Below are 24,850 nucleotides of genomic sequence, written 5' to 3' on the forward strand. Positions count from 1 at the left end.
TAGTAAGACATTGTTGTGCAACAGGTAATTCATACGTTTACCTAAGTAGTTAGATGGTTTGTCATTAAAAGAATAACGACAATGTACAAAGCCATAATATGACACTTGAAATGTCTCTATTCATCTGAGACATTTGTGAGTGTAATGTGTTGGTTCCACTATTCTGGGCTCCGTTATTTACTTAACAAATAAGGAATACTCAAAATGTGCACTTATAAATCATAACAATGTTAATCAAAATACAGCTGTAGACGGAAGTCAAAGACCAGACATACAACTGATGTCTCTCCTGAGTTCTGCCCCGAACAAAAGAAAGATAGCATCTTATATACCCGAAACCTTACGGTGTGATCTATGTCAAACCCTGCGCGTGCAGCTAAAAAAACAAGTTATTCTTAACACAAGGTTTCTGAGAACAGGCCTCAGCGATATGCAAATCTACCCTAGTTTCAGAGAAAGACAGAAGCTGTCTCTCTGTGTCTCGCTATCACACTCAGTCCCTTTTCTCACCTTTTCTCACAGACACGGGGCTGCGGTTTTTGGCAGAGAGCTAGACACAGACAGAGGCCTCAGTATTCAGCCATACAGTGAGCATAAGTACAATGGCACGTAAGCAAATTCATAACAACATAATCAATAGTGGGGCTCTTTAGAAGACCCCCAAAATCAACTTCAACCCTACAAATGTTTACTGTTAATTTCTGATTGTTTATTTCGCTTTAGTTTATTATCTATTTCACTTGCTTTGGCTATGTTTCCCATGCCAATAAAGCCCTGAATTGAATTGAGAGAGAGTGAGAAATAAATAATTAGCTCTGACTAAAGGGGGAAATAAGAATTTACAAAACGAACAAACATTCTAGACGTAATTCAATGAACGCTCTAGCCAGTCACACTGCGTTAAGTTCGCACCTTAATAAGAAACAACAGAGAGAGTAAGAGAGAGATAGACAAGAGTTTTAAACCCTTTATTATCAAGCCCATGAACAGGAGAATCAGTTAATCTAATATTCACTACAATAGAGATTTAGAAACACCCTACATCTTCAAAGATTTCATAGAAAATGTAGCTAATTACTGATTTACTGAGTGTCGGATCTACAGATTAGCAATGCTGTTTATTGTTTGGCAAACAGCCCCATCAGCTGGACAGGTTTATGATGGTTGATCAAGCGGTATGTGCAACCTAAGAGCAAACTATCCCAATGAAATCTATCCAATGATGTTAGGGGCAAATCCTAACTTCCACTTTAGCCAAATGTTCACTATGTCTCCTATTGACATCAATGCATGAATAAATGAAAATGTAACCCGGAGTAGAGTTTATGATTCTCACCTAAATACGTATTACATGCTAGTAGGAAAACAACAGATTAATACCAAGGAACCTATTTTGATTCATTGACATACAGTACATAGATAATAATTAGTGATGATTAACAATATTCAGTATTTGACATAAGTGAAAATATATCGTGACGAATCTGAGATTACAACAGTAAAGTCAATCAATATCTCATGATCAAATCAGAAAAGAGCATTATAAAGCTTCACTCTAGTGTGGTGACCTCTACCACAGTTTACACAGCTCTGAAGTATCATGACTGTGCTGATAACAAACCCCAAACTCCTTATAGAGGGGTTGAGTGAATGTTGTCTGAACTCTATGGAGGAGGGTCATTGTGTCAGAAACACTTGATGAATTTGAACATGCAGTATAAGATTAAAACATTGTTTTATCAAAATATATTTAATTCCTTCAATCTCCAAAGAGCAACGGTGAAGGAATTATATAGCTAAATATCTATTCTTTGAGGGGGGAAAAGCATGGGGATTTCTACCACAGTTTATGTCAAAGCATAATCCCAGGATAGAGGGGCTGAGTGAATGTTGTCTTGGCTCTGTGGAGGAGGGTCATTGTATCAGAAGAGACGCTGTAGAAGGACAGAGTACCTGCCTCGTGATTCAGGTACACTCCTACTCTGGAAGACAGAGGGCCTGATACTTTAGTCATAACAGTATTGTGGTAGAAACTATCATCATTGCTAGCACAGTTTAAAGTCCAGGACGTTTCATTTAGCCAGAATAAGGAGTCTTTAGCTGACCCTCTAATGATGTCTTTATAGGAGACTGCTGTATGAACATACTGAACACTCCTCTCAACCACCCAGTAACAGTGTCCAGACTGGACCTGGATGGGGTTGTCACCTTTCTGTTCTCCTCAGACAGTTTGTGTGCTGTGTTTGGGTCCAGTGTGAGCTGACAGGAGCCTAGGAGAAGAGCAGAGCAGAGACCAATGACGGGAGATAGATAGAACAATAAGTTAACTTGGTCCCACTGTATTTGAAGTGCATCTTAAGAATGCTTCATAAGTGGGTGCTGCATAAATGGGTCACAAGTCATCTATAACCGTATTTCATGGTCTATAATAGATTAATATATGTGAGCAAATAAATGTATGGTTATGTCACTAAGTTATACCACATAACAGTTATAGATGATTTGTGAAAAATATATGTAGCGCTTAGGAAGCCAATATGAAGACTTTTTTAAGCTTTCATAAGATGCACTTCAAATAAAGTGGGATTGTTAAGTCAAATACTGCCCTGTCTCTGATTATAGCCGAGTAGAGATTCTAGCAATATCAGATAAGCAGCTAACTAGTCTGACTATATCTACTATTGTTATATATTTACATGTATATTTTAGCGTTTGTGAGGAGTGTCAGTAAATAGACACTGTTAGTTACTTCAGGATAAAGAGCACACAATTAAATAGAACAATTGAATGTATCTCTGTGATAAACAGACCCACATTTTAAGAACTGTTCTCTGGTCTGCTTTGAGAGTCAAGGATCATAACACCTCCACATTACCCGACACTTTACACCAGGAATGGGCAACTTTTATGGGGGTGGGAGCCACAAAACACTGGAACTCATCATGAGGGGGCGCAGTGGCTTGTCGGTCTGTGTAACCACTCCGAACCCCCCAACCCCACCCCTCACTTGGGAGCAAAACATTTTTTAAGCGGACCCCCCTCATGATAGCGAAAATGATTATTTATTAATTTCCTGCAATGCTGCATGATACAACTCCAATGCTGTTGTGTTCAAACAAGTTTGCTGAAATTCTACACATTTTGCCATGGGGCAGAGAGAATATTTTGCAATTTTATACCTCATTTCAAACAATTCTACACATTTTGCCATGGGGCAGAGAGAACATTTTGCAATTTTATACCTCATTTCAAACAATTCTACACATTTTGCCATGGGGCAGAGAGAACATTTTGCAATTTTATACCTCCTTTCAAACAATTCTACTCATTATGCCATGGGGCGGAGAGACATTTTTTCAGTTTTACAGCTCATTTCCTGCAATTCTACACATTTTGCAATAAGGTGAGGCAAATGTTTGCAATTTTTTATATGATAACTGATGATCAATGTGCCTCATCCCGGTCAGTAATGCTTACTACAAGTTGAGATAGCTGGCTGCTAGACTAACTTACCAATAAATACATAAAATATCCGACATGGGATAATTGAGTGACTGCTGATGCACAACCAAATGTATAAATGGCACCTTCTGTTTTCTATTATTCTGAATCTCAACAGTAAATTGAGACCCCGACTGAGTCCCCCCCATAATAAAAATAAACAATTTATTTTTTATTTGTCTGCGGGCCGCCAGTTGCCCATCATTGCCTCAGAACCACTGCAATTTGCATACCGACCCAATAGATCCACGGATGATGCAATCTCCATAGCACTGCACACTGCCCTGTCCCATCTGGACAAGAGGAAAACCTATGTAGGAATGCTGTTCATTGACTACAGCTCAGCCTTCAACACCAGGTGCTGTATATAGCCTCGTTACATCTGTTGTATTCAACACATGTGACAGACTCTCCAGAGGGTGGTGCGGTCTTGCCCAACGCATCACCAGGGGCACACTGCCTGTCCTCCAGGATACCTACAGCACCCGGTGTCACAGGAAGGCCAAGAAGATCATCAAGGACTTCAACCACCCGAACCACGGTCTGTTCACCCTGCTAGCATCCAGAAGGCGAGGTCAGTACAGGTGCTTCAAAGCTGGGACCGAGAGAAGGAACAACAGCTTCTATCTCAAGGCCATCAGACTGTTAAATAGTCACCACTAGCCGGCCTCCGCCCAGTACCATGCCCTGAACTTTAGTTACTGTCACTAACCATAATCTACCCAGTTACTCAACCCTGCACCTTAGAGACCGCTGCCCTAGGTACATAGTCATGGAACACTGGTCACTTCAGTAATGTTTACATACTGTTTTACACCCTTCATATGTAAATACTGTACTCTAGACAACACCTATCCTATATAATAATTGCTGTACAAATACTATTCTATCCTACATATTCTACAAATAAACTACATATTCAATCCATATATTCATGTCCGTAATGTCTATACGTCCCATCATATATATTTATTTATATTGTGCTTTCCGACATTCCTCATCCTAATATTTCTATATTTTTTATAAAAAAATTAAAACACATATTTGTGTGTATTGATTTGTGTTGTTAGATATCCCTGCACTGTTGGAGCTTGGAACATAAGCATTCCTCTACACCTGCAATAAAATCTGTTTAATATGTTTATGTGACCAGCCTGTTGGAGCTCCTTCAGAACCTTCTCTCTGTCCTGGACTCTCTGCTGGAACTGCTGACTCATCCCCAACTGGCTCTGTGGAGAAACACTCTTCATTGACCAATCAAGCTTTATTGGTAGTGTCACGTTCTGACCATCGTTCGTGTGTGTTTTCCTTGTTTTAGTGTTGGTCCGGACGTGAACTGGGTGGGCATTCTATGTTGGATGTCTTGTTTGTCTATTTCTATGTCTGGCCTGATATGGTTCTCAATCAGAGGCAGGTGTTAGTCATTGTCTCTGATTGGGAACCATATTTAGGCAGCCATATTCTTTGAGTTTGTCGTGGGTGATTGTCCTTAGTGTCATTGTTCTGTGTTAGGTTACACAAGTATAGGCTGTTTCGGTTTTCGTTAAGTTTATTGTTTTGATAGTGTTTGTGTTTAGTGTGTTACTTCATTAAACATGGATTGCAATAGATACGCCGCATTTTGGTCCGACTCTCCTTCTCATCAAGAATACCGTTACAGGTAGAAACTCTTCTAATGTCAATGTTTTATGTCAAAATAATATGACACCATATGGCACAGCCAACAGTATGCTAATATCCTTACAAACATACAAAGTCATATTATCTATGTTGTTAGTTCAATGATTATTGCTTTACAGTACATGTATCAGAGAGCGCAGACTGAACTTTGGACTCAAACTGAGATGATGGGGTTTGATAGCAGCAAATGGTGATACATTTGGAGAATCTTTTTCATGTGAATAACTAACTGCATATGTTCTCTCATATTCAAACAGCCCTCCCATATTATCTTAAATGATTTGTTCATCTCCAACAAGTTGTTCTGGTCTTACCGGTTTCTCAGTTCTCTCTGCTGCAGCTGACACTGCATCATGGTCTTTATGTTCATCCATAACACACAGATAACAGATACTGTTGATCAGTACGACAGTAAACCTCCAGCAGTTTGTCATGATGAGAACAGATGTGCTCCTGTAGTTGGGCGGTGGCTTTGACCAACTTGTGCTTCTTAAGTCCAGGGATTTCATAGTGAGATTGGAGGTGAGTCTCACAGTAAGACACCAGACACATCACAGGACATGAGGGGTTTCTGGTCCCAGTGCAGAAATCACAGGCCACATCTCCAGGTCCAGCATAGCACAGAGCAGGAGTGGGAGCAGCCTGGAGTCCTGTCTTCTTCAGTTTCGCCACCGCCTCAGCCAGCATGTTATTTTTCATGAAAGTTGTCCTTTGGGTGAAGGTTTTTCCTGCACTGGGGGCAGCTGAAGACACCCTTCCAATCATCTTGATCCCAGCATCCCTCAATACAGCTCCAGCAGTAACTGTGTCCACATGGGGATGGTGACCGGCTCCTTCAGTAGATCCAGACAGAAAGAACAACAGAGCTGGTCCTGGTTCAGCAGACATCCTTGTTGAGCCATTTGGACTGTTGATTACTCTCACACAGACAGACGACACAGAGACTCTGATCAGTTTGGATTGATAATGACAATGGAGTAGGAAAAAGCATAAACAGGTCAGAGAGACTGAGAGAAGAGAGTGTGACATACAGACAAAGACAGAGACAGAGGGAGACAGAGGTGTCTTGCAGCCCAAACATCTGAGGGGGAACAAAGTACATGAGGAGGCTTGAGGGAGTTCTGGAGGGAGCTAGGCCGTCAGTTCGGAAGGTGGAGAATTTAGCATGTTTCAAACACCTGAATCTTATTTTTCCTGAAATCTAGAGCCACACTCGTTATGTTTAATTCTATTTCAAAAATGTCAATTTTTCTGCATATTTAAGCATAACTCTTAAACTGTCTGTACCCTCCAGACTGGTTGTTCTTTTTATAAAGAAACTAAATGCCCTTCTCTGCATCTCTTCTAAAATCTGGGCATAAGATTGAAAGGAATTATTTAGTACCTTTAGTTATTCCTTGCTTTTCTAAAGTCCACCAACCTTGCCAGCAGGCATGCCAGCTAATATAGTATAGTTAGACAAGCTAGCTACTCTAGAAATGGCTTCTTAGTAGCTAGCTATGAGGTTGGGAGATTGGGAACCTATCTGGGCTAGCTAAATTCAACTCTATACAATTGCTAGGTTGCTAGTATTATTACAGAGGAACAACAACAAAAATTCAACAGGATAAATCTGTGCCCCCCATGGGCATGACTCCTCTGGAGAAAGATGAGACTGATCAGTTTTGTTTTCTCAGAAGAGGTTGTGGGAGGGGTTTTGCCAGAGGGCGGGGTTAGAGGGAAAGGGGGAGGAGAGAGCGATAGAGAAAGACAATCTAGATTTAAACCCTTTAATATTAACCTCCTAAACAATAGCACCAATTAAATGTATCTATTTTTCACTCTATATAGAGGATTTTAAACACCATACATTTGCAAAAATTTGATAAAATTAAGCAAGTTACTGAGTGTCGAGTCAAGGGATTAGCAATACTGTTTATTGTTTGGTGAACAGCACCATCGAGTGGACAGGGGTATCGAGAGCATCACGGCCTGGGACGGCAACCACACCGCCGCTGATCGCAAGGCTCTACAGAGGGTGGTACGCTCAGCCCAACACACCATCGGGTGCTCACTGTCTGACCTCCAGGACACCTACAACACCAGGTGTCACAGGAAGGCCAAGAAGATCATCGAGGACTTCAGCCACCCGAGCCACGGCCTGTTCTCCTGGCTTCCATCACTCAGATGCAGGCAGTATAGGAGTATCATGGCAAAACAAATCAGTGATCACATAAGACTTTTGTCCATACAAAAAAACATAGGTCGCTGTGTGCTTCTTTGTCAGTTCATCAGAATTATTTTATTTTTGCTGGTCACCACTGAAACACACCAGTAGTCATCTTGTCCGGCCATTGACCTTTCACATTTGGGCCTAGGGTCACAGGCTGTTGTCGTGCCCGGGTGTCCAGGGGAGGTGAGAAGGGAAGAGCAGGCCTCTCTCCTGGGCGTGGTGTCTCCAGCGGTCCTCGTCTCCCTTATGGGTCAGGTACTGGCAGCCCATCCTCTGCTCAAACTCCCTCAGGTCACACCACAACTGGAAGTCCTGGGGTGTTAAGGTCATGGTTTTGGTTAAGAATAGGGTTATGGTAAATGGTTAGGACAAGGGTTGGGATAGGGTTAGGGTAAATGGTTAGGAGAAGGGTTAGGATAGGGTTATGGTAAATGGTTAGGAGAAGGGTTGGGATAGGGTTAGGGTAAATGGTTAGGAGAAGGGTTGGGATAGGGTTAGGGTATGTGGTAGAGTTATGGCTAGGGTCTCTTGGTCCTCCCACCCCTACGGGTGGTCAGCTCCCGCTCAGCCCAGTCAAATCCCTTCTCTGTCCTGATACACCAATGGTGGAACAAGCTTCCCCATGACGCTAGGAGAGCAGAGTCCCTGGCATCTTCAGAAAACATCTGAATCCCTACCTCTACACACAGTATCCTAAATAACCCCCCAGCCTGTCAGTGATTGTCCATTCATACAGGTTGAGGTCTCTTACCTGTAGCCAGGCGTGTCCCAGGGCCTTCCCCACGCTGAACCTACGTCTCACTGACACCTGGAGAAGGTTGTTGATCAGACTCACCGCTACAGAGACAGAGAGAGAGACAGAGACGAGAGAGGCAATGTCAGCCCTGAATGCTGATTCATTGGCCTCTGCTCCCCGCCTTTGACAAAACACTAGGAGAAACCTCTGCTCACCCTCTAGTGAGATGTTAGACCAGGGCAGGCAGTGTGCAGACTCACCCTCTAGTTAGTTGTTAGACCAGGGCAGGCAGTGTGCAGACTCACCCTCTAGTTAGTTGTTAGACCAGGGCAGGTAGTGTACAGACTTATCCTCTAGTGAGATGTTAGACCAGGGCAGGCAGTGTACAGACTCACCCTCTAGTGGGATGTTAGACCAGGGCAGGCAGTGTGCAGACTCACCCTCTAGTGGGATGTTAGACCAGGGCAGGCAGTGTGCAGACTTACCCTCTAGTGAGCTGTTAGACCAGGGCAGGTAGTGTACAGACTCACCCTCTAGTGGGATGTTAGACCAGGGCAGGCAGTGTGTAGACTCACCCTCTAGTGAGATGTTAGACCAGGGCAGGCTGGGTGCAGACTCAACCTCTAGTGAGATGTTAGACCAGGGCAGGCTGGGTGCAGACTCACCCTCTAGTGAGTTGTTAGACCAGGGCAGGCTGGGTGCAGACTCACCCTCTAGTTAGTTGTTAGACCAGGGCAGGCAGTGTGCAGACTCACCCTCTAGTTAGTTGTTAGACCAGGGCAGGCTGGGTGCAGACTCACCCTCTAGTTAGTTGTTAGACGAGGGCAGGCTGGGTACAGACTCACCCTCTAGTTAGTTGTTAGACCAGGGCAGGCTGGGTGCAGACTCACCCTCTAGTGAGATGTTAGACCAGAGCAGACGGGGGTACATGAAGCTAGCGTTAGTGATCTGCTGACTGATGTCCTCATCCTCGTTGAAGGGGAATGTTCCGCTCAGGCTGACGTACAGGACCACGCCCACCGCCCACATGTCCAGCGAACGGTTGTAACCATGGATACTGATGACCTCGGGCGCCAGGTAGGCCGGCGTGCCCACCACTGAGCGGCGGAAAGACTTCTCGCCGATGATTCGGGCGAAGCCAAAGTCACACAGCTTAACCTGAGAGGAAGGAGGAGAGGAGTCAGCGTAAAGTCTGATGTGGAAGGATTATTAACCAAGTAGAGAATCTCACAGACAAACTGAGGGAGATTGACATGTGTACACACACCGACCTGAGGGAAAGGATCTGGGGAGGCCACCAATACATTCTCAGGTTTCAGGTCACAGTGAGCAATGTGTTTGAAGTGCAGGTAGCGCAGGGCCTCTAGAATCTACACACACACACACACACACATATGCAGCAAATTATGACAGACAAGTATTATAAAAGTACTACTTTTCCCCAGAACTACTTCAGTACCGCAGACCGTTGAAGAAACAATCAGTGTTCCCTTGCTACGTGACCAGTACCTGTGTAACCAGGAAGCGTGTCGTGCGCTCTGGCAGACGGCCCTTTTCATTGGACAGAATCATCTCCAGCATGTCTCCGTGGAGCTTCTCCATGACAACAAAGACATGCTCCAGGGTCTCAAACATTCCCTCCAGTAGAACTACACCCAGGTGAGACAGATTCTGGACACACACACACAATGGATTTTTTTATTTATTTAACCTTCATTGAACTAGGCAAATCAGTTACAATGACGGCCTACACCGGCCAACCCCAGATGACACTGGGCCAATTGTGCACCGCCCTATGGGACTCTCAAACACGGCCGGTTGTGAAACAGCCTGGATTCGAACCAGGGTGTCTGTAGTGACGCCTCAAGCACTGAGATGCAGTGCCTTAGACCGCTGCGCCACTCACCCACACCGACCTGTAGAATCCATGTTCATTTCAAATACTCTAACTCCCTGTAATACAAATTGAATCCAAACACACAGATCTAGAACCTTCACCTGTAGAATTGCCTGCTCGTTCCTCAACTGTCTCTCCTGTTTGGTAGGGAAACGGGTTTTGTCGATGACCTTGATGGCCACTGGGTAACCAGACTGTCTGTGGGTGCCTGGGGACGAGAGTACTCTCAGCTAGCCATCTAATACAATGATAATACAGTATATCATCTGAATAGAAGAAACTAAATGTTCCTAACAGGTAACAGTATAGAAAGGATCTCTTCTAGTGTAACGTATCGTATCTAGAGTGATGTCAAACCCACCTCCATACACCACTCCAAACTGTCCTGAACCAAGCACCTCATCGGTGAAGATCTGATACACTGAACTGATGTCCTGAAAGACACATACACATAAATACACACACACACACAAACACAAATGTACAGAGCACACAAATACAGTGTTAGTTACTCATCTATCCATTTCAGACAAACGCAACGAGTCTTTGAGAGTTCATACACAATATAGATCCATTACCCTCCATCCTACCAACCCCTCCCACTTACCGGTTTCTCTCCACTCTGGGGTCCATGGTCTATAACAGAAAGAGTATTCTTTGATCAAAAGTTATGGAATATGAGCATGGACATGAACTAAATCTAACATCCCTTATGATGACAGCTTTACTTCAAAATCTTTATGCAAACCATGTGAAAGACAATCCCTTGGCATGTCACAGAGATATGGAGAGTTTGGCCAACAGTGACACAGGATGCCATGGTGGAGTGTCGGGGTGCTCACAGAGGGTTCAGACAGAAACCTCAATGACCAAATTGTCTAAATACATTACTCGGATGTCACTCATTTGCATGTCTCAGAACAATAGACACCACAGAGTTTCTAAACCCAGAGGTGCAACATTGTGAGACTACCGACATTTGCCAGACAGACCACGCAGACCAGGCTGAGTTTCAATAGGCCGTGTTCAAGAGGATCAAAAACGCAATGTATAGCAGGGATAAATCGTGACTGACTGACTGATCTACAAATAATAACGAGTCGTTATTTATGATGAGGTGATTTGTAGATCAGTCATTCGGCAGTCACCTGCAGTCGTTTTGATGCTCTCGAACACGGCCAATGAGAGAAGTGACACATGCTTCCTTAATTTAAAATGTTCTCAAAATCTAAAAGGCATGACCTAGATTCCAATGTCTTACGTAGTTGAACATGTTATTAAGGTTTGCCGTGTTCGCGGTTTTCCTGTACATTGTTCTACTTTGAAAACGATATCGCGGGTGAGCATATATGGGTTGCGGGTTTTGGGGCTAATTCTATATTGCACTGCGGCCGCCACGGCATTTCTCTTTTTTTTTATCATCTATGAATTTCACTGTGACCAACTGCTGCTGACTACCAGGCTGTGAGGCATATGAGGCAGTCTGCTGTTGAGAGTTAGTGAGTGGTGGCGGGGAAGGAGCTTCATGTACAGTCAGTGGAAGTGAGGGGTGAACCGGGGGGGAGTGTGTGTGGTACATTCGAGAGAGTGTACCGCATCATGAATTCAACAACGAACAGCAGCGCTAGATTGCTACACACTTCTCCCTCAAAATGATTTGCTTCTTTCTTTGTATCCTGACCGCCCCCAGTTCTACCAATATTTAAAGCCAACACAGGAAGGGAGAGAAACTGACAATCGTCCAATAGTTTGAGAGAGGATCGAACAATGTGCTTCCTCTGTGTATGTATCCAGCTAACTAGCGAACATTGGGCAGAAAGTTGAAGTCAGAGGAACGAACCGGTTTGACGCGCCAGTTTACTGTCAAGATACGATTCTACTGTCAGAATGCCAGGTAAATGGGCAAAATATGGGCGAAAATATCGCAAAGACTGGGAAAGAGAACGGGATATAAAGGAATAGACTAAGAGCACCCCAGGAGATGACAGACAAGCTTACGGTGTGTAACGTTATTGCAAAAAAAAAAATCGAGTCCATCACGCCGATCTTAATTCTCATGCACAAACGGAGAAACAAGAGAAATGCGGCTCCATTTTCTAATGCAAGAACATTGTCTGACACAGGGACTACATTTGTACGAGAGAATAACACAGTTAAACGATCAGTTACAGATGGCTGCACATATTACATGTCGCTCCAGCATTGCAACTGTGGATCACCTGGGATGTGTTGTTGAAGACGTAGCTAATAAAGGAATCAATATCCACAGAACAAAATGCACAGCGCTCATAAATGCATTTATAGGGCCTGAGCTAATAAAGGACATTGGGAATGAGTCTTACTCGTTGATTATTGATGAAAGTCACAAGCAAGAAGCAACTGTGTGGTGATAATATACCACACAATAAACTCTCAAATCATAAGCACATTTGGAGAAATAATCAACATTCCAGCTGGTAATTCAATGACCATTCCTTTGCCTTGTTCCAGTTTCTTGATGAAAATAAATTGCCCATTGACATCTATGTCTGTTCCTCTACTCTCTGTCTCTCATGTGGTGATGGGGAATGGCAGCAGCAAACAGGCATGGGGATCACCAGCATGTACCTCCTTAGGCCCCTCACTGGCTGGAACCCTTTTGCTGAGGGTCCCCACCTCTTAACCATTCACTATCAATCACAAAGGGAGAAATGCGGAGAAGCAATTTGACCGTATTGAGATTGTCATTATGGAGAAACCTATTGAATAATTGTGCTAACTTCTCTCTTGCTGCTGAAAAAATAAATGCCGTAGTTTTCTCAGGCCTTATTTTACCTCGTAAAAAAAGTGACATACTAACGTTTTCATTTTCATCAACAACTTTATATGGATGGAGTGCATTTGATTTGACGGCCTGTACATGTGCAGTTCGCAGCGAGTCGACCGTTAGACCCGATGACATGTTTATGCACATGAGTTTAGCTAGCCAACGTCGCCATGACATCGCCTACAAGTGTTATCGGGGATTCTGCCCGTGTTCATACTGTACTGTCTTTGACTACACTTCTACCACAGTCCAAACATGCTAGCTAACTCTCTGACTCACCATGTCCCTGTTTGCCCGCCTGCCCGCTGCTCTGGACGGGCATCAGAGCCTGGCGTACTGCGGTCTCCCAGGCCTGCCCGTCCCTGCCCGCCAGCACACAGTATACCAGCGTGCCCGTCACCACCTCGAACGAGTGCGCACTGTTGTCTGGCAACAAGGGGCCAGACAGCTGGGCGGGGCCTCGCACCTGCAGCACGTTAGACAGAGGAAGCTCCTAGAGATGGAGGGAGGGAAGACGGAAAGGAGAATGGATGAAAATGTAAGGAAAAGGCTGAGACATGGGATACTTTTATTTAACTAGGCAAGTCAGTTAAGATCAAATTCTTATTTACAATAACGGCCTACCCCGGCCTAACCCAGACGACGCTGGGCCAATGGGACTCCCAATCACGGCCGTTTGTGATACAGCCTGGAATCAAACCAGGGTCTGTAGTGACACCTCTAGCACTGAGATGCAGTGTCTTAGACCGCTGCGCCACTCGGGAGCCGAAAATAAGGAACGGTGGAAGACAGAAAAAACATTTGTTGATGTTGATATTCTATTTGGCCACTAGAGGTCAGTGCCTTGACTGGCCTTGGTTTAGTAAACGCTAGATGATCTAGGCAAGTCAGTTAAGAACAAATTCTTATTTACAATGACGGCCTACCAAAAGGCATCTTGCAGGGATGGAGGCTTGGATTAAAAATAAATTAAATAAAAATATAGGATAAAACACACATCACGACAAGAGATAACACTACATAACGCAAGACCTATGACAACAACATAGCATGGCAGCAACACATGACAACACAGTATGGTAGCAACACAACATGGTAGCAGCACAAAACATGGTACAAAAATTGTTGGGCACAGACAACAGCACAAAGGGCTGCGGTAGATATCTCAGATAGGGGCAGTGAGGTCTGAGGCTAAGCAACAACCAGTGACCTACCTTGTAGTACTTGGTGCTTGTCTCATTCTGATACAGAGTAATATTCTTCCAGTCCAATATCCAGTAATGACGTTTCCTCTGGGGGGTAAAAAATATATACTATTGAGTGCTGCCTTATGGGGCTCCCAATCACATCCGGTTGTGATACAGCCTGGAATCAAACCAGGGTCTGTAGTGATGCCTCTAGCACTAAGATGCAGTGCCTTAGACCGCTGCGCCACTCGGGAGCCCTCTTGTTTTAGGCAAAGATCCAAAACATCCACATCAAATGAATATTTGTCTTGATGAAATAACATGGAAAACAACCAGTTTTCATTTACCATCCTTACAAACCACTTAATGTGAATGTGCATTACTGTATTGTATATAGGCTGGTCATCTAGGTTAGAACCTGTAGACTTTCCATCACCATGAAGAAAAACAATGTTCAATACAGTAACTGAGTACATTGAGACAGCAAGTGGTTTGTGATGTGGCTCAGCATGGTGCTTGCAATGCTCGGGTTGTGGGTTCGATTCCCACGGGGGACCAGAGTGAAAACGTATGCACTCACTGCTGTAAATTGCTCTGGTTAAGAGAGTCTAGTAAAATAAATTAATAGACCATTTCCGTTCACATAGAAATAAGTTAAATTTACAAATACATGGATTTTATATTTTGCACTGGGCCTTTACTGGTCCTGTATTAGCAGACCGATGTAGACGTCTTCAGCGCGGGCAAAACAAATGTTCTTCTGCATCCCCCCTCCCCCCTCCGCAGCTACTGTGTGTGTTCTCACCAGAGTGTCGGTGTTGGTGTGATGCAGTAGCCAGCCCTCTCTCAGGACTCCACTGGCCCTTCTCTTAGTGTGACAAACTGATTGGACCACCCGCATCAGAGGAATATAACTACTGAAACACGGACTGGGAGAGAGAGGGGTGGGGGGGGGGGGGGGGGGGGGGGGGGGAGGGAGTGGGAAGGATGGAGGGATAGGGAGGGGGGGGTGGTGGAAGGGGAGGGGGAGGGAAGGATGGAGAGATATGGAGGGATAGGGAGGGATGGAGGGATAGGGAGGGGGGAGGGATGCAGGGATAGGGAGGGGGGAGGGATGGAGGGGGGGTGGTGGAGGGGGAGGGGGAGAGAGGGATGGAGGGAGAGGGAAGGATGGAGAGATATGGAGGGATAGGGAGGGGGGAGGGATAGGGAGGGATAGGGAGGGGGGAGGGATGGAGGGATAGGGAGGGGGGAGGGAGAGGGAAGGATGAAGAGATAGGGAGGAGGGGGTGGAGGGGGAGAGAGGGAGGGATGGAGGGATAGGGAAGGATGGAGGGATAGGGAGGGATGGAGAGATAGGGAGGGATGGAGAGATAGGGAGGGATGGAGAGATAGGGAGGGATGGAGGGGGAGAGAGGGAGGGGGGGGGAGAGGGAGGAGGGGGGGATAGAGGGATAGGGGGGAGAGGGAGGGATGGAAGGGGGGAGAGGGAGGGATGGAGGGATAGGGAAGGATGGAGAGAGGGAGGAGGGGGGGGAGGGGGAGAAAGGGAGGGATAGAGGGATAGGGAAGGATGGAGAGATGGAGGGATAGGGGGAGGGACAGAAGGATAGGGGGGAGAGGGAGGGAGGGGGGAGGGATAGGGAGGAGGGGGGAGAGGGAGGGAGGGGGAGAGAGGATGGAGAGATATGGAGGGATAGGGAGGGGGGGTGGTGGAGGGGGAGGGGGGGAGAGGGAGGGGGTGGTGGAGGGGGAGGGAAGGATGGAGAGATATGGAGGGATAGGGAGGGGGGAGGGATGGAGGGATAGGGAGGGGGGAGGGATGAGGGAGAGGGAAGGATGGAGAGATATGGAGGGATAGGGAGGGGGGAGGGATGGAGGGATAGGGAGGGGGGGAGGGGTTGGAGGGGGAGAGAGGATGGAGGGATAGGGACGGATGGAGGGATAGGGAGGAGGGGAGAGGGAAGGATGGAGAGATAGGGAGGGGGGGGTGGAGGGGGAGGGAAGGCTTGAGAGATAGGGAGGGAGGGGGAGGGGGGTGGAGGGAGGGATGAGGGAGGAGAGATAGGGAGGGGGGTGGAAGGGGAGGGGGATGGGGATGGAGGGAGAGGGAAGGATTGAGAGATAGGGAGGGAGGGGGAGGGGGTGGAGGGAGGGATGAGGGAAGGATGGAGAGATAGGGAGGAGGGGGGCGGATGGAGGGAGGGAGAGGGAAGGATGGAGAGATAGGGAGGAGGGGGGGGCGGATGGAGGGAGGGAGAGGGAAGGATGGAGGGATAGGGAGGGGGGATGAAAGAGGGAGAGAGAACTATTACAACTTCAGTTGACATACACTGATGTACTATACTCTATCATAAGTAAGTAATCATCAAAACTCAAAGTGGAAACATACTGAACTTTACATCCTATCAAAGCCCAGCATTTTATCCCTCTTACGTGATTGGTGGCTGTTGTCCCACCTCCTTGATCTCAGTGAATGGGTCCTCAGTAGACGGCTCATCGTCATGGTCTTCTAGTGATGTCATACTGCATCTCATATCCTCCTCCTCTGTGTCGTCCTTATAGCCCAGACTGGACACGGAGTCTGTGTAACATCTTTACTGCATCAATACTAAACCACAACACTAAACCGCAATACTAAACCACAACACTAAACCACTACACTAAACCACTACACTAAACCACTACACTAAACCGCAACACTAAACCACTACACTAAACCGCAACACTAAACCACTACACCGCAATATTAAACCGCAACACTAAACCACTACACTAAACCACTACACTAAACCGCAACACTAAACCACTACACCGCAATATTAAACCGCAACACTAAACCACTACACTAAACCGCAACACTAAACCACTACACCGCAAAACTAAACCGCAACACTAAACCACTACACCGCAATGCTAAACCGCAACACTAAACCACTACACTGCAATACTAAACCACAACACTAAACCCCAATACTAAACCGCAATACTAAACCACTACTAAACCGCAACACTAAACCACTACACTAAACCGCAACACTAAACCACTACACTAAACCGCAACACTAAACCACTACACCGCAATATTAAACCGCAACACTAAACCACTACACTAAACCGCAACACTAAACCACTACACCGCAAAACTAAACCGCAACACTAAACCACTACACCGCAATGCTAAACCGCAACACTAAACCACTACACTGCAATACTAAACCACAACACTAAACCCCAATACTAAACCGCAATACTAAACCACTACTAAACCGCAATACTAAACTGTCACTGAATAAGTAAATACAGTACACAGTGAATTACATATGCCGTTTTTCTTTCATCTTGAAAGCATTAGGAATAGTTAACATTTAAGGCCATTATGTTTGTCATTGTCTCGCACCTCCTTCCCCATTGGCGTTCGTCCTCACTCCAGGACAGTCAGCGGGGACCAGGGAGGACTCACAGCGACGATGGCAGTTCAGCTTACAGTCTATATATATATATATATATATATATATGAATGAGAGAGAGCGAGAGATCAACTTCAGTACATAGACTACTGACACAGCTGTAACACAAGATCTGGAATCTGACCAAGTGATTGACATACCTGCTTCAGAAACGTATGATTAGAAAAAGCATCATACATGTATTTAGTACCCCAGTGACCAACCTCCCAATCTGAACTATGACCTTCAACCCCTGACCTCAGGCCCCTCTCACCGGAGCACTGCAGGCCCTGACGGAACAGGCCCTTAAGGAGGTGGTAGCAGTGTTGGCACACGGTGGGCTTGGTGTAGCTGTGGATGTGGAAGGTGTGTGGCACCCTGGCCCTGCCCGCCACGCCACCCTTTCCCTGGACCACCCCCAGCCACACCGGTTGATCTGCCCACGACGGAGGTCTGGGCCTGGGCTTGAACATACTGATCTGGAAGAGGGAGAGAGAGGGAAATGGAGAGAAGGGGGAGAGAGAGAATAAAGATTTCATGTCAGATTTTAGAATCACACACATAAATGTCACTTAAACAGCGGAATGGATTCAGGCCCATAATGACTGGTGCTGACCTCCTCCATACTGCCCCCTGCAGGTGTGGAGAGGGAGTGTGTTCGGGGCCTGGCAGGGGGGAATAAGGACAGGCTGGGGCCACACACACGACGGCGTGCACGGCTACAGTCACTAGGCAACTGCAGCGCACAGCGCTTATGAAAGTCTAGCCCGCAACCTACAGAGACGAGAGAGATGTGAGACATAATTAAGACAATCTATTTAGGTAAAATGGTAGATGCGACAAAGAATTAAACACAATTCAACATGAAATAAATAGTGAAGTTTCTTACTGCGATTAATGACATGAAGGATCAATTATTACTGTATCTACTTCCTTACCGTCACATTTTAACCCTTGACGTACCAACCCCCACAGCATCTCCCCACAGTGATGACAGAAGGTGGGGGTGCGATATGATTGGACAGCCAGGGAGTGTGGGTGGATCTTTATCCCCGTCACAGTAGCTGATCCTGAGTCAGATCATAAAGAGCAGATATTCCATTACTTTATCTGGACACTTAACGTACTACATTTCAGTACATTCAATGAACCATATGTGGGCCCTGGTCATAAGTAGTGCACTACAAAGCTTGCCATTTGGGACACAACCCCGGTCTGACCTGAGAGGATGATCTCTATGAGGTCGCCGTCCAGAAGTGCATCCTGGTCCGTGAGTCTGTGGAGGAGGTGTTCCGAGCCTGTCTGGTGTCTGAACAGGAGGACCTTCTCCCCAACACCCACCACACTACAGTCTGGAGCCTGCAGGACACAGAACATGATCAATCAGTTAGTCAATAAATCTATACATCAACTGATCGATCAATCAAGGCAGAGCAGGAGAGACAGATTATAGAGGAGGTCTGTCTGGTTAGCATCATCGAAAGCATGCAGACAGACATTGGCATTGAGGGAGGGGTAGGCCATTATAGAGAGAGACTGGTCACAGAACAATGTGAGCGCTGTCGTTAGGGGCGGCATGTAGCCTATTGGTTAGAGCGTTGGGCCAGTAACTGAAAGGTTGCTTGATAGAATCCCCGAGCTGACAAGGTAAAAATCTGTCGTTCTGCCCCTGACTATGGCAGTTAACCCACTGTTCCTAGACCAGTTAACCCACTGTTCCTAGGCCGTCATTGTAAATAAGAATTTGTTCTTAACTGACTTGCCTGGTTAAATAAAAGGTTAAATAAAAAAAAATAAGAAAATAGATTTTCAAATGAGATGGAAACAAGTGTGAGTGTGTGTTTGTTTGGGTGTTTGTTCCTATAGACAGGAGAAGTGCAATGATCTGAGAGATACAGATTATTCACACAAACCGCATACAAGTTCTCATACAAAGACTACACGGGCCAACTGACCTGCTGCCTGGAAACAGTCAGAAGATCAAAGGATAAGGGGGCTGATTTGAGCGAGACAGGCACGGCGGTGTGTGTGTGTGTGTGTGGAAGGCTGTGGTTGGAAAGTTAGCTGCAGACACAGCTAAACCACACGGCAGCCCCTCTGGCTGATGAAGTAACATGGCCATCTCTCACAGAGGTAAGGTAGAGACAGAGGGGGGGGGGGGGGGGGGGGGGGGGGGGGGGGGGGGGGGGGGGGGGGGGGGGGGGGGGAATAACTGTAAAAATTGGAGATAAACATAGACATGTATTTTCCCAAGGGTGCGGAGTGAACCAGGAACAACCTGAACTCAAGTCTATTTATTCATATACAGTATACATGAATTGGCATAAACACTAGAACAACAGCCCCCCTGGTCTCACTCTTAACGACACAGAAATAAAATGCAATGCAGATGACCTGGTGCTACTGTCCCCCACAAAAGAGGTGTTACACCAACAATTAGATCATCTGCAAACAGTTGTCAGACCTGGGCCCTAACAGTCAATCTCAAAAATACTAAAATTATGATTTTCCAGAACCGATCCAAAATATTCATTTTTACTGGGCTCTACTCATATACAACACATATCTACACATATTTAGGAATAAGAATCCGCTCCAGAGGCACATTCAACCTGGCTGTGAAGGAACTGAAAGACAAAGCAAGGAGTCCTTTCTATGGCATTAAAAATATCTATTAAATGAAACATACCAATTAGGATCTGGCTCAAAATATTCAACTCAATAATATTACCAAATGCACTATATTCAAGTGAAGTGTGGGGTCCGCTTACAAAAGAAGAATTTGACAAATGGGACAAACACCCAATTGAAACTCTGCAAGAGCATCCTCAGAGTACAGAGAAAAACTCAAAACAACGCATGCAGAGCAGAATCCTCAGATCCTCAAAAGGTTATACAGCTGCACCATTGAGAGCATCCTGACTGGCCGCATCACAGCCTGGTATGGCAACTGCTCGGCCTCCGACCGCAAGGCGCTACAGAGGGTACTGCTTTTGGCACAGTACATCACTGGGGCCAAGCTTCCTGCCATCCAGGATCTCTATACCAGGCGGTGTCAGAGGAAGGCCCTAAAAATGGTCGAAGACTCCAGCCACCCAAGTCATAGACTGTCCTCTCTGCTACCGCACGGCAAGCGGTACCGTAGCATCATGTCTAGGTCCAAGAGGCTTCTAAACAGCTTCTACCCCCCAAGCCATAAGACGACTCCTGAACATCTAATCGAATGGCTAGCCAGACTATTTGCATTAAGACTGCATTGTTGGTTAAGGGCTCATAAGTAAGCATTTCACTGTAATACCTGTTGTATTTGGCGCATGTGACTAATAAAATTTGATTGAATTTGAATCAGCCCAATTCCTAGTTCTGATTATTATCCTAAAAAGAGACAACAAATGTTATTCACCAGCCAGCTGGTTCTGAGGCTCGGTTCACTAACCACTACCAACCCAACAAAGCCTCAGGCACTCAGAATCTGGCCCAACAAAGCCTCAGGCACTCACAATCTGGCCCAACAAAGCCTCAGGCACTCACAATCTTGCCCAACAAAGCCTTAGGCACTCACAATCTGGCCCAACAAAGCCTCAGGCACTCACAACCTGGCCCAACCACAAAAAAATCGAAGTAAACCTTAATGCTATTTGACCACTGCGACTGAAAACCGAGGAAAACACTATGTACAGACTCAGTTAGCACAGCACTGTCCATAGACCGGTCGTCGCAGGCACATCTGGCTGCCCAGAGAGGACAGGATGTGCTCATTCTGCACCCAGGAAGAGATGGAGACAGCTGCATTTTCTGTCAAACTGTGACAGATATTCTGACATAAGAAATACATTATTCTCCAAAAATTATAAAAAACAATATGAAGAATTTGCAAAAAACTTAAATGATGAAGACAAACTTAAATACAAAACTTGGTGAAAAAAACTAAATGCTGTGTTTTAATCAGCCAAATGTGTGGCCTCCTGCCACAACCTCAGGGACAGAGAAGAGTGTGATTATTCTTTATTAATATGTGTTGAAATTGCTGTTAATATGAGTGACATTGTCATTTGTATTGCTTAATTACAAACAGTCTAGTATATGTTGGTCTTTGACCATCGTTGCTATATATTTACTTTGACATTGTGTTTTCTTTCCATGTCAATAAAGTATACTGAACTGAATTAACAGAGACAGAGAGAAACAGAGAGATGGAGAGCACGAAAGAGAGATTATAGCCACTGTATGGTATCACAACAATAGTCAGAGTAGTTGGCTAAAATAAAACACACAGGTCTGGGACTGAGTGTACAAAACATCAGGAACACCTGCTCTTCCCATGATAGACTTTCCAGGTTAATCCAGGTGGAAGCTATGATCCCTTATTGATGTCACTTGTTAAATCTACTTCAAGTCAATGTAGATCAAGGGGAGGAGACAGGTTAAAGAAGAACAATTTCCAAACCTTGAGGCAATTGAGACATGGATTGTGTATTTACAAAATACGTTTTTTATCCGAGCAGCTAATCGATCGCTGCAGCTGTACATAGCCCATCTGTAAATAGCCCATCCAATCTACCTACCTCATCCCCATATTGTTTTTATTTACTTTCTGCTCTTTTGCACACCACTGGGCCTTTTTCTTTGATGTTTTATGAGATTGGAGAACACATTGAGATGGATCTTAGACCATTCCTCCATACAGAATCTTTCCAGATCCTTGATATATTTTGTCTGTGCTTATGGACTCCCCTCTTTAATTCAAACTAAAGGTGTTCAATGGGGCTGAAATCCAGAGACTGAGATGGTCATTGCAAAATGTTGGTTTTGTGGTCAATTAAACATTTCTTGGTGGATTCGGATGCATGCTTGGGGTCCTTGTCTTGTTGGAAGATTCATTTGTGGCCAAGTTTCTGCCTCCTGCCAGCAGCAACCAGGTTTTTGGCTAAAATGATCTGGTACTTGTTCTGGTAGAGTTCATGATGACGTTGACCTTAACAAGGGCGCTAGGACCAGTGGAATCAAAACAACTTCATAACATCAAATATCCACCACTATATTTTACAGTAGATATGAGGTTATTTTCTGCACGTTGCATCAATCTTTCAATGACAAACCTACTGCTGGTGTGGGTGGACAAATACCTCTATTTCTGTCTCATATCACCATAGCGCCGGTTCCAGTGCAGTTTAGCAAGCTCCAGAAGTTTACATTTGTTGATCACGCTAAATAAAGGCCTTTGTACTGGCCACCCCAGAAGAGCCTATTGCCATGGAGCTGGCATCTAATTGTAGATTAAGAGACTTGGTGACCCCAAGATGAGACCCAGTTCTGTATTTCTCCAACTGCCCTTGGACTTTTCCTTGCTTCCAGAACCATCTTCCTCACTGTGCGTGGGGACAAGATACACAGGAAAGTTTACCACTGTTCAAGTGGTTTTAAACTTCTTAATTGCCGCCTTAATAGTTGTAAGTGATATTTTTAGCAAATTTGTTTTGCCCATTTATGAGGGTCACTAACCATTTTTCTCTCTTCGTTTGTGAGCTTTTTGTCTTTCCCCCAGTGTTGGAAAAAGCACCCATTTGTCACACTTGAATAAAAGTAATTATAACTTAATAGAAAATGACTCAAGTAAATGTGAAAGTCACCCAGTAAAATACTACTTGAGTAAAAGTCTCAAAATATTGGGTTTTAAATGTACTTAACTATCAAAAGTTAATTTTTGCTCAAATATAGGTAAGTATCAAAAGTAAAAGAAATGTATAAAACATTTCTCACATTAAGCAAACCAGACGGCACAATTAAAAAACAATGTTTATTGCCGGATAGCGAGGGGCACACTCCAACACTCAGACATAATTTACAAAAGAAGCCTGTGTGTTTAGTGAGTCTCCCAGATCAGAGGCAGTAGGGATGGCCAGTGATGTTCTCTTGATAAGTGTGTGAATAGGACTTTTGGGTGTCAGGTAAAATGTATGTAGTAGAAAGTACATTGTTTTCTTTAGGAATGTAGTGGAGTGAAAGTAAAAGTTGTCAAATATAAATAGTAAAGTACAGATACCCTCAAAAAACTACTTAAGTACTTTACACCACTGCTTTCCCCGTGGTGATGAGTGACGAATGGATTTGACATGTGTGTTAACTCGTTTTTCTATACCCCAGTGGCACAGGAAACCATGGAAGGCCACAATACAGTTTCTTAAAAAAGTAAAATGTTAATGCAGATTCAATTTTGTTTGATTTCATCTCTAGGAATCTTTAGCAGTAGCAATAACCTTTACACCTTGCATTTTGGGGGAAAAAATTGTTACTTGGTAAACAAAATCTACTTTTCTATTTTAGCTTAAAATAATACAATTCTCTCATTTATTTTCAGCATACATTATAGCTCAGTATTTGTATTATTTATTTGATGGTGTTTTGTTCTCATCTTTATCAGGGGTGACAGTACTTTGTGAGGTGATTGCATGTAGGTCTATGGGTTTACCTTGCGTTCTATGATCTCTGCAGCCAGTCTCTTGGCATGGCAGTAGCTGAGCTGCCCCCCAGACACCCGAACCACCTCCCTGAAGAGGCCTAGCTGGAACTGGACCAGAGCAGTGCCGAGAGGAGCCTGGAGGGGCCCGGGGGCAGCGGTGTGGTGGGGTCGACCAGGGGTACCAGGGCTGGACTGGGTCATCGACATGCTGGAGAGAGAACCTACAGGTGCAGACACAGAGGGACATGGCAGAAAAGCAATAAACAATATGATTGATTGGTTTGTTAATGCATCAGACTACTGATTATTGTATATAGCACTGTTTAAATGAAAACTGGGGGCATGAATCTACTACACATACAACTGCATATAGTAGCTGCAAGTGAAGACGTTTTGCTGGCACTTTAAGCTACGGAGAACATGCATCACTTCTTCAGCTTCCATTAACTTACAGTACATTAGTGATCATTGGTTTCCAAGAGTGAAACAAAAGCTTACTTGATATTCCAGAGTCCATATGGTCCAGCTTACACCTTCCAGGCCTGATCTCTCCTTCAACAGACACCTTAACATCCACTCTTAAAAGTACAGTTACTGTTGTGAACCTTTTCTTCACACTGGTGGGTTTGGTTTCCTCCTGTGAAGCTGTAGGCTTATAACAGTGACAGGAAGCCACTGAGAAACTCACCTCTGTGTGGTACATCCTCCACTACTAACACCCTCAGCCCAGGGTATGAATGAACACACACGTTTATGTGAAATAGATCTGGTAACTTGTGTTCCAGGATGCCCCTGGTTACACATGCAATATCTGTATTTAAAACTCATTTCAAATCAAGCTGTTTCATTGTGTTAAAAGAATGAGGAAACAAACAGATCAGGATCAGCTTGAAAAGTGGAGTTTTTCCTTTATTGAACCTTT

At 44.9% G+C, this 24,850-nt stretch overlaps 1 protein-coding gene and 1 pseudogene across 2 annotated transcripts; both read right to left on the minus strand.

Moving 5' to 3' along the window:
• Window positions 1-942: 942 nt before the first annotated feature.
• On the minus strand, window positions 943-24,537 carry LOC110532933 (serine/threonine-protein kinase D3). Of its 2 annotated transcripts, none has more exons than XM_036987387.1 (19): window positions 24,427-24,537; window positions 23,938-24,149; window positions 18,689-18,827; window positions 18,407-18,538; window positions 18,085-18,242; window positions 17,743-17,947; window positions 17,420-17,509; window positions 16,456-16,603; window positions 14,825-14,948; window positions 14,047-14,124; window positions 13,112-13,325; window positions 10,634-10,662; window positions 10,388-10,460; window positions 10,128-10,234; window positions 9,639-9,800; window positions 9,401-9,499; window positions 9,020-9,287; window positions 8,145-8,230; window positions 943-2,270 (listed from the first exon to the last, which is right to left on the minus strand). In XM_036987387.1, the coding sequence occupies exons 1-19, from the start codon at window positions 24,443-24,445 to the stop codon at window positions 2,205-2,207; spliced, it is 2,409 nt and encodes an 802-aa protein (XP_036843282.1). In that variant the 5' UTR covers window positions 24,446-24,537; the 3' UTR covers window positions 943-2,204. The 2 variants fall into 2 exon arrangements, with proteins under 2 accessions (XP_036843282.1, XP_036843281.1); XM_036987386.1 differs by lacking the exon at window positions 943-2,270 and adding an exon at window positions 6,952-7,705.
• Window positions 5,168-6,768, minus strand: LOC110531562 (annotated as a pseudogene).
• Window positions 24,538-24,850: the final 313 nt, after the last annotated feature.

Source organism: Oncorhynchus mykiss, chromosome 9 (genome assembly GCF_013265735.2).
Source record: "Oncorhynchus mykiss isolate Arlee chromosome 9, USDA_OmykA_1.1, whole genome shotgun sequence".
In the NCBI taxonomy this organism is placed as follows: Eukaryota; Metazoa; Chordata; class Actinopteri; order Salmoniformes; family Salmonidae; genus Oncorhynchus; species Oncorhynchus mykiss.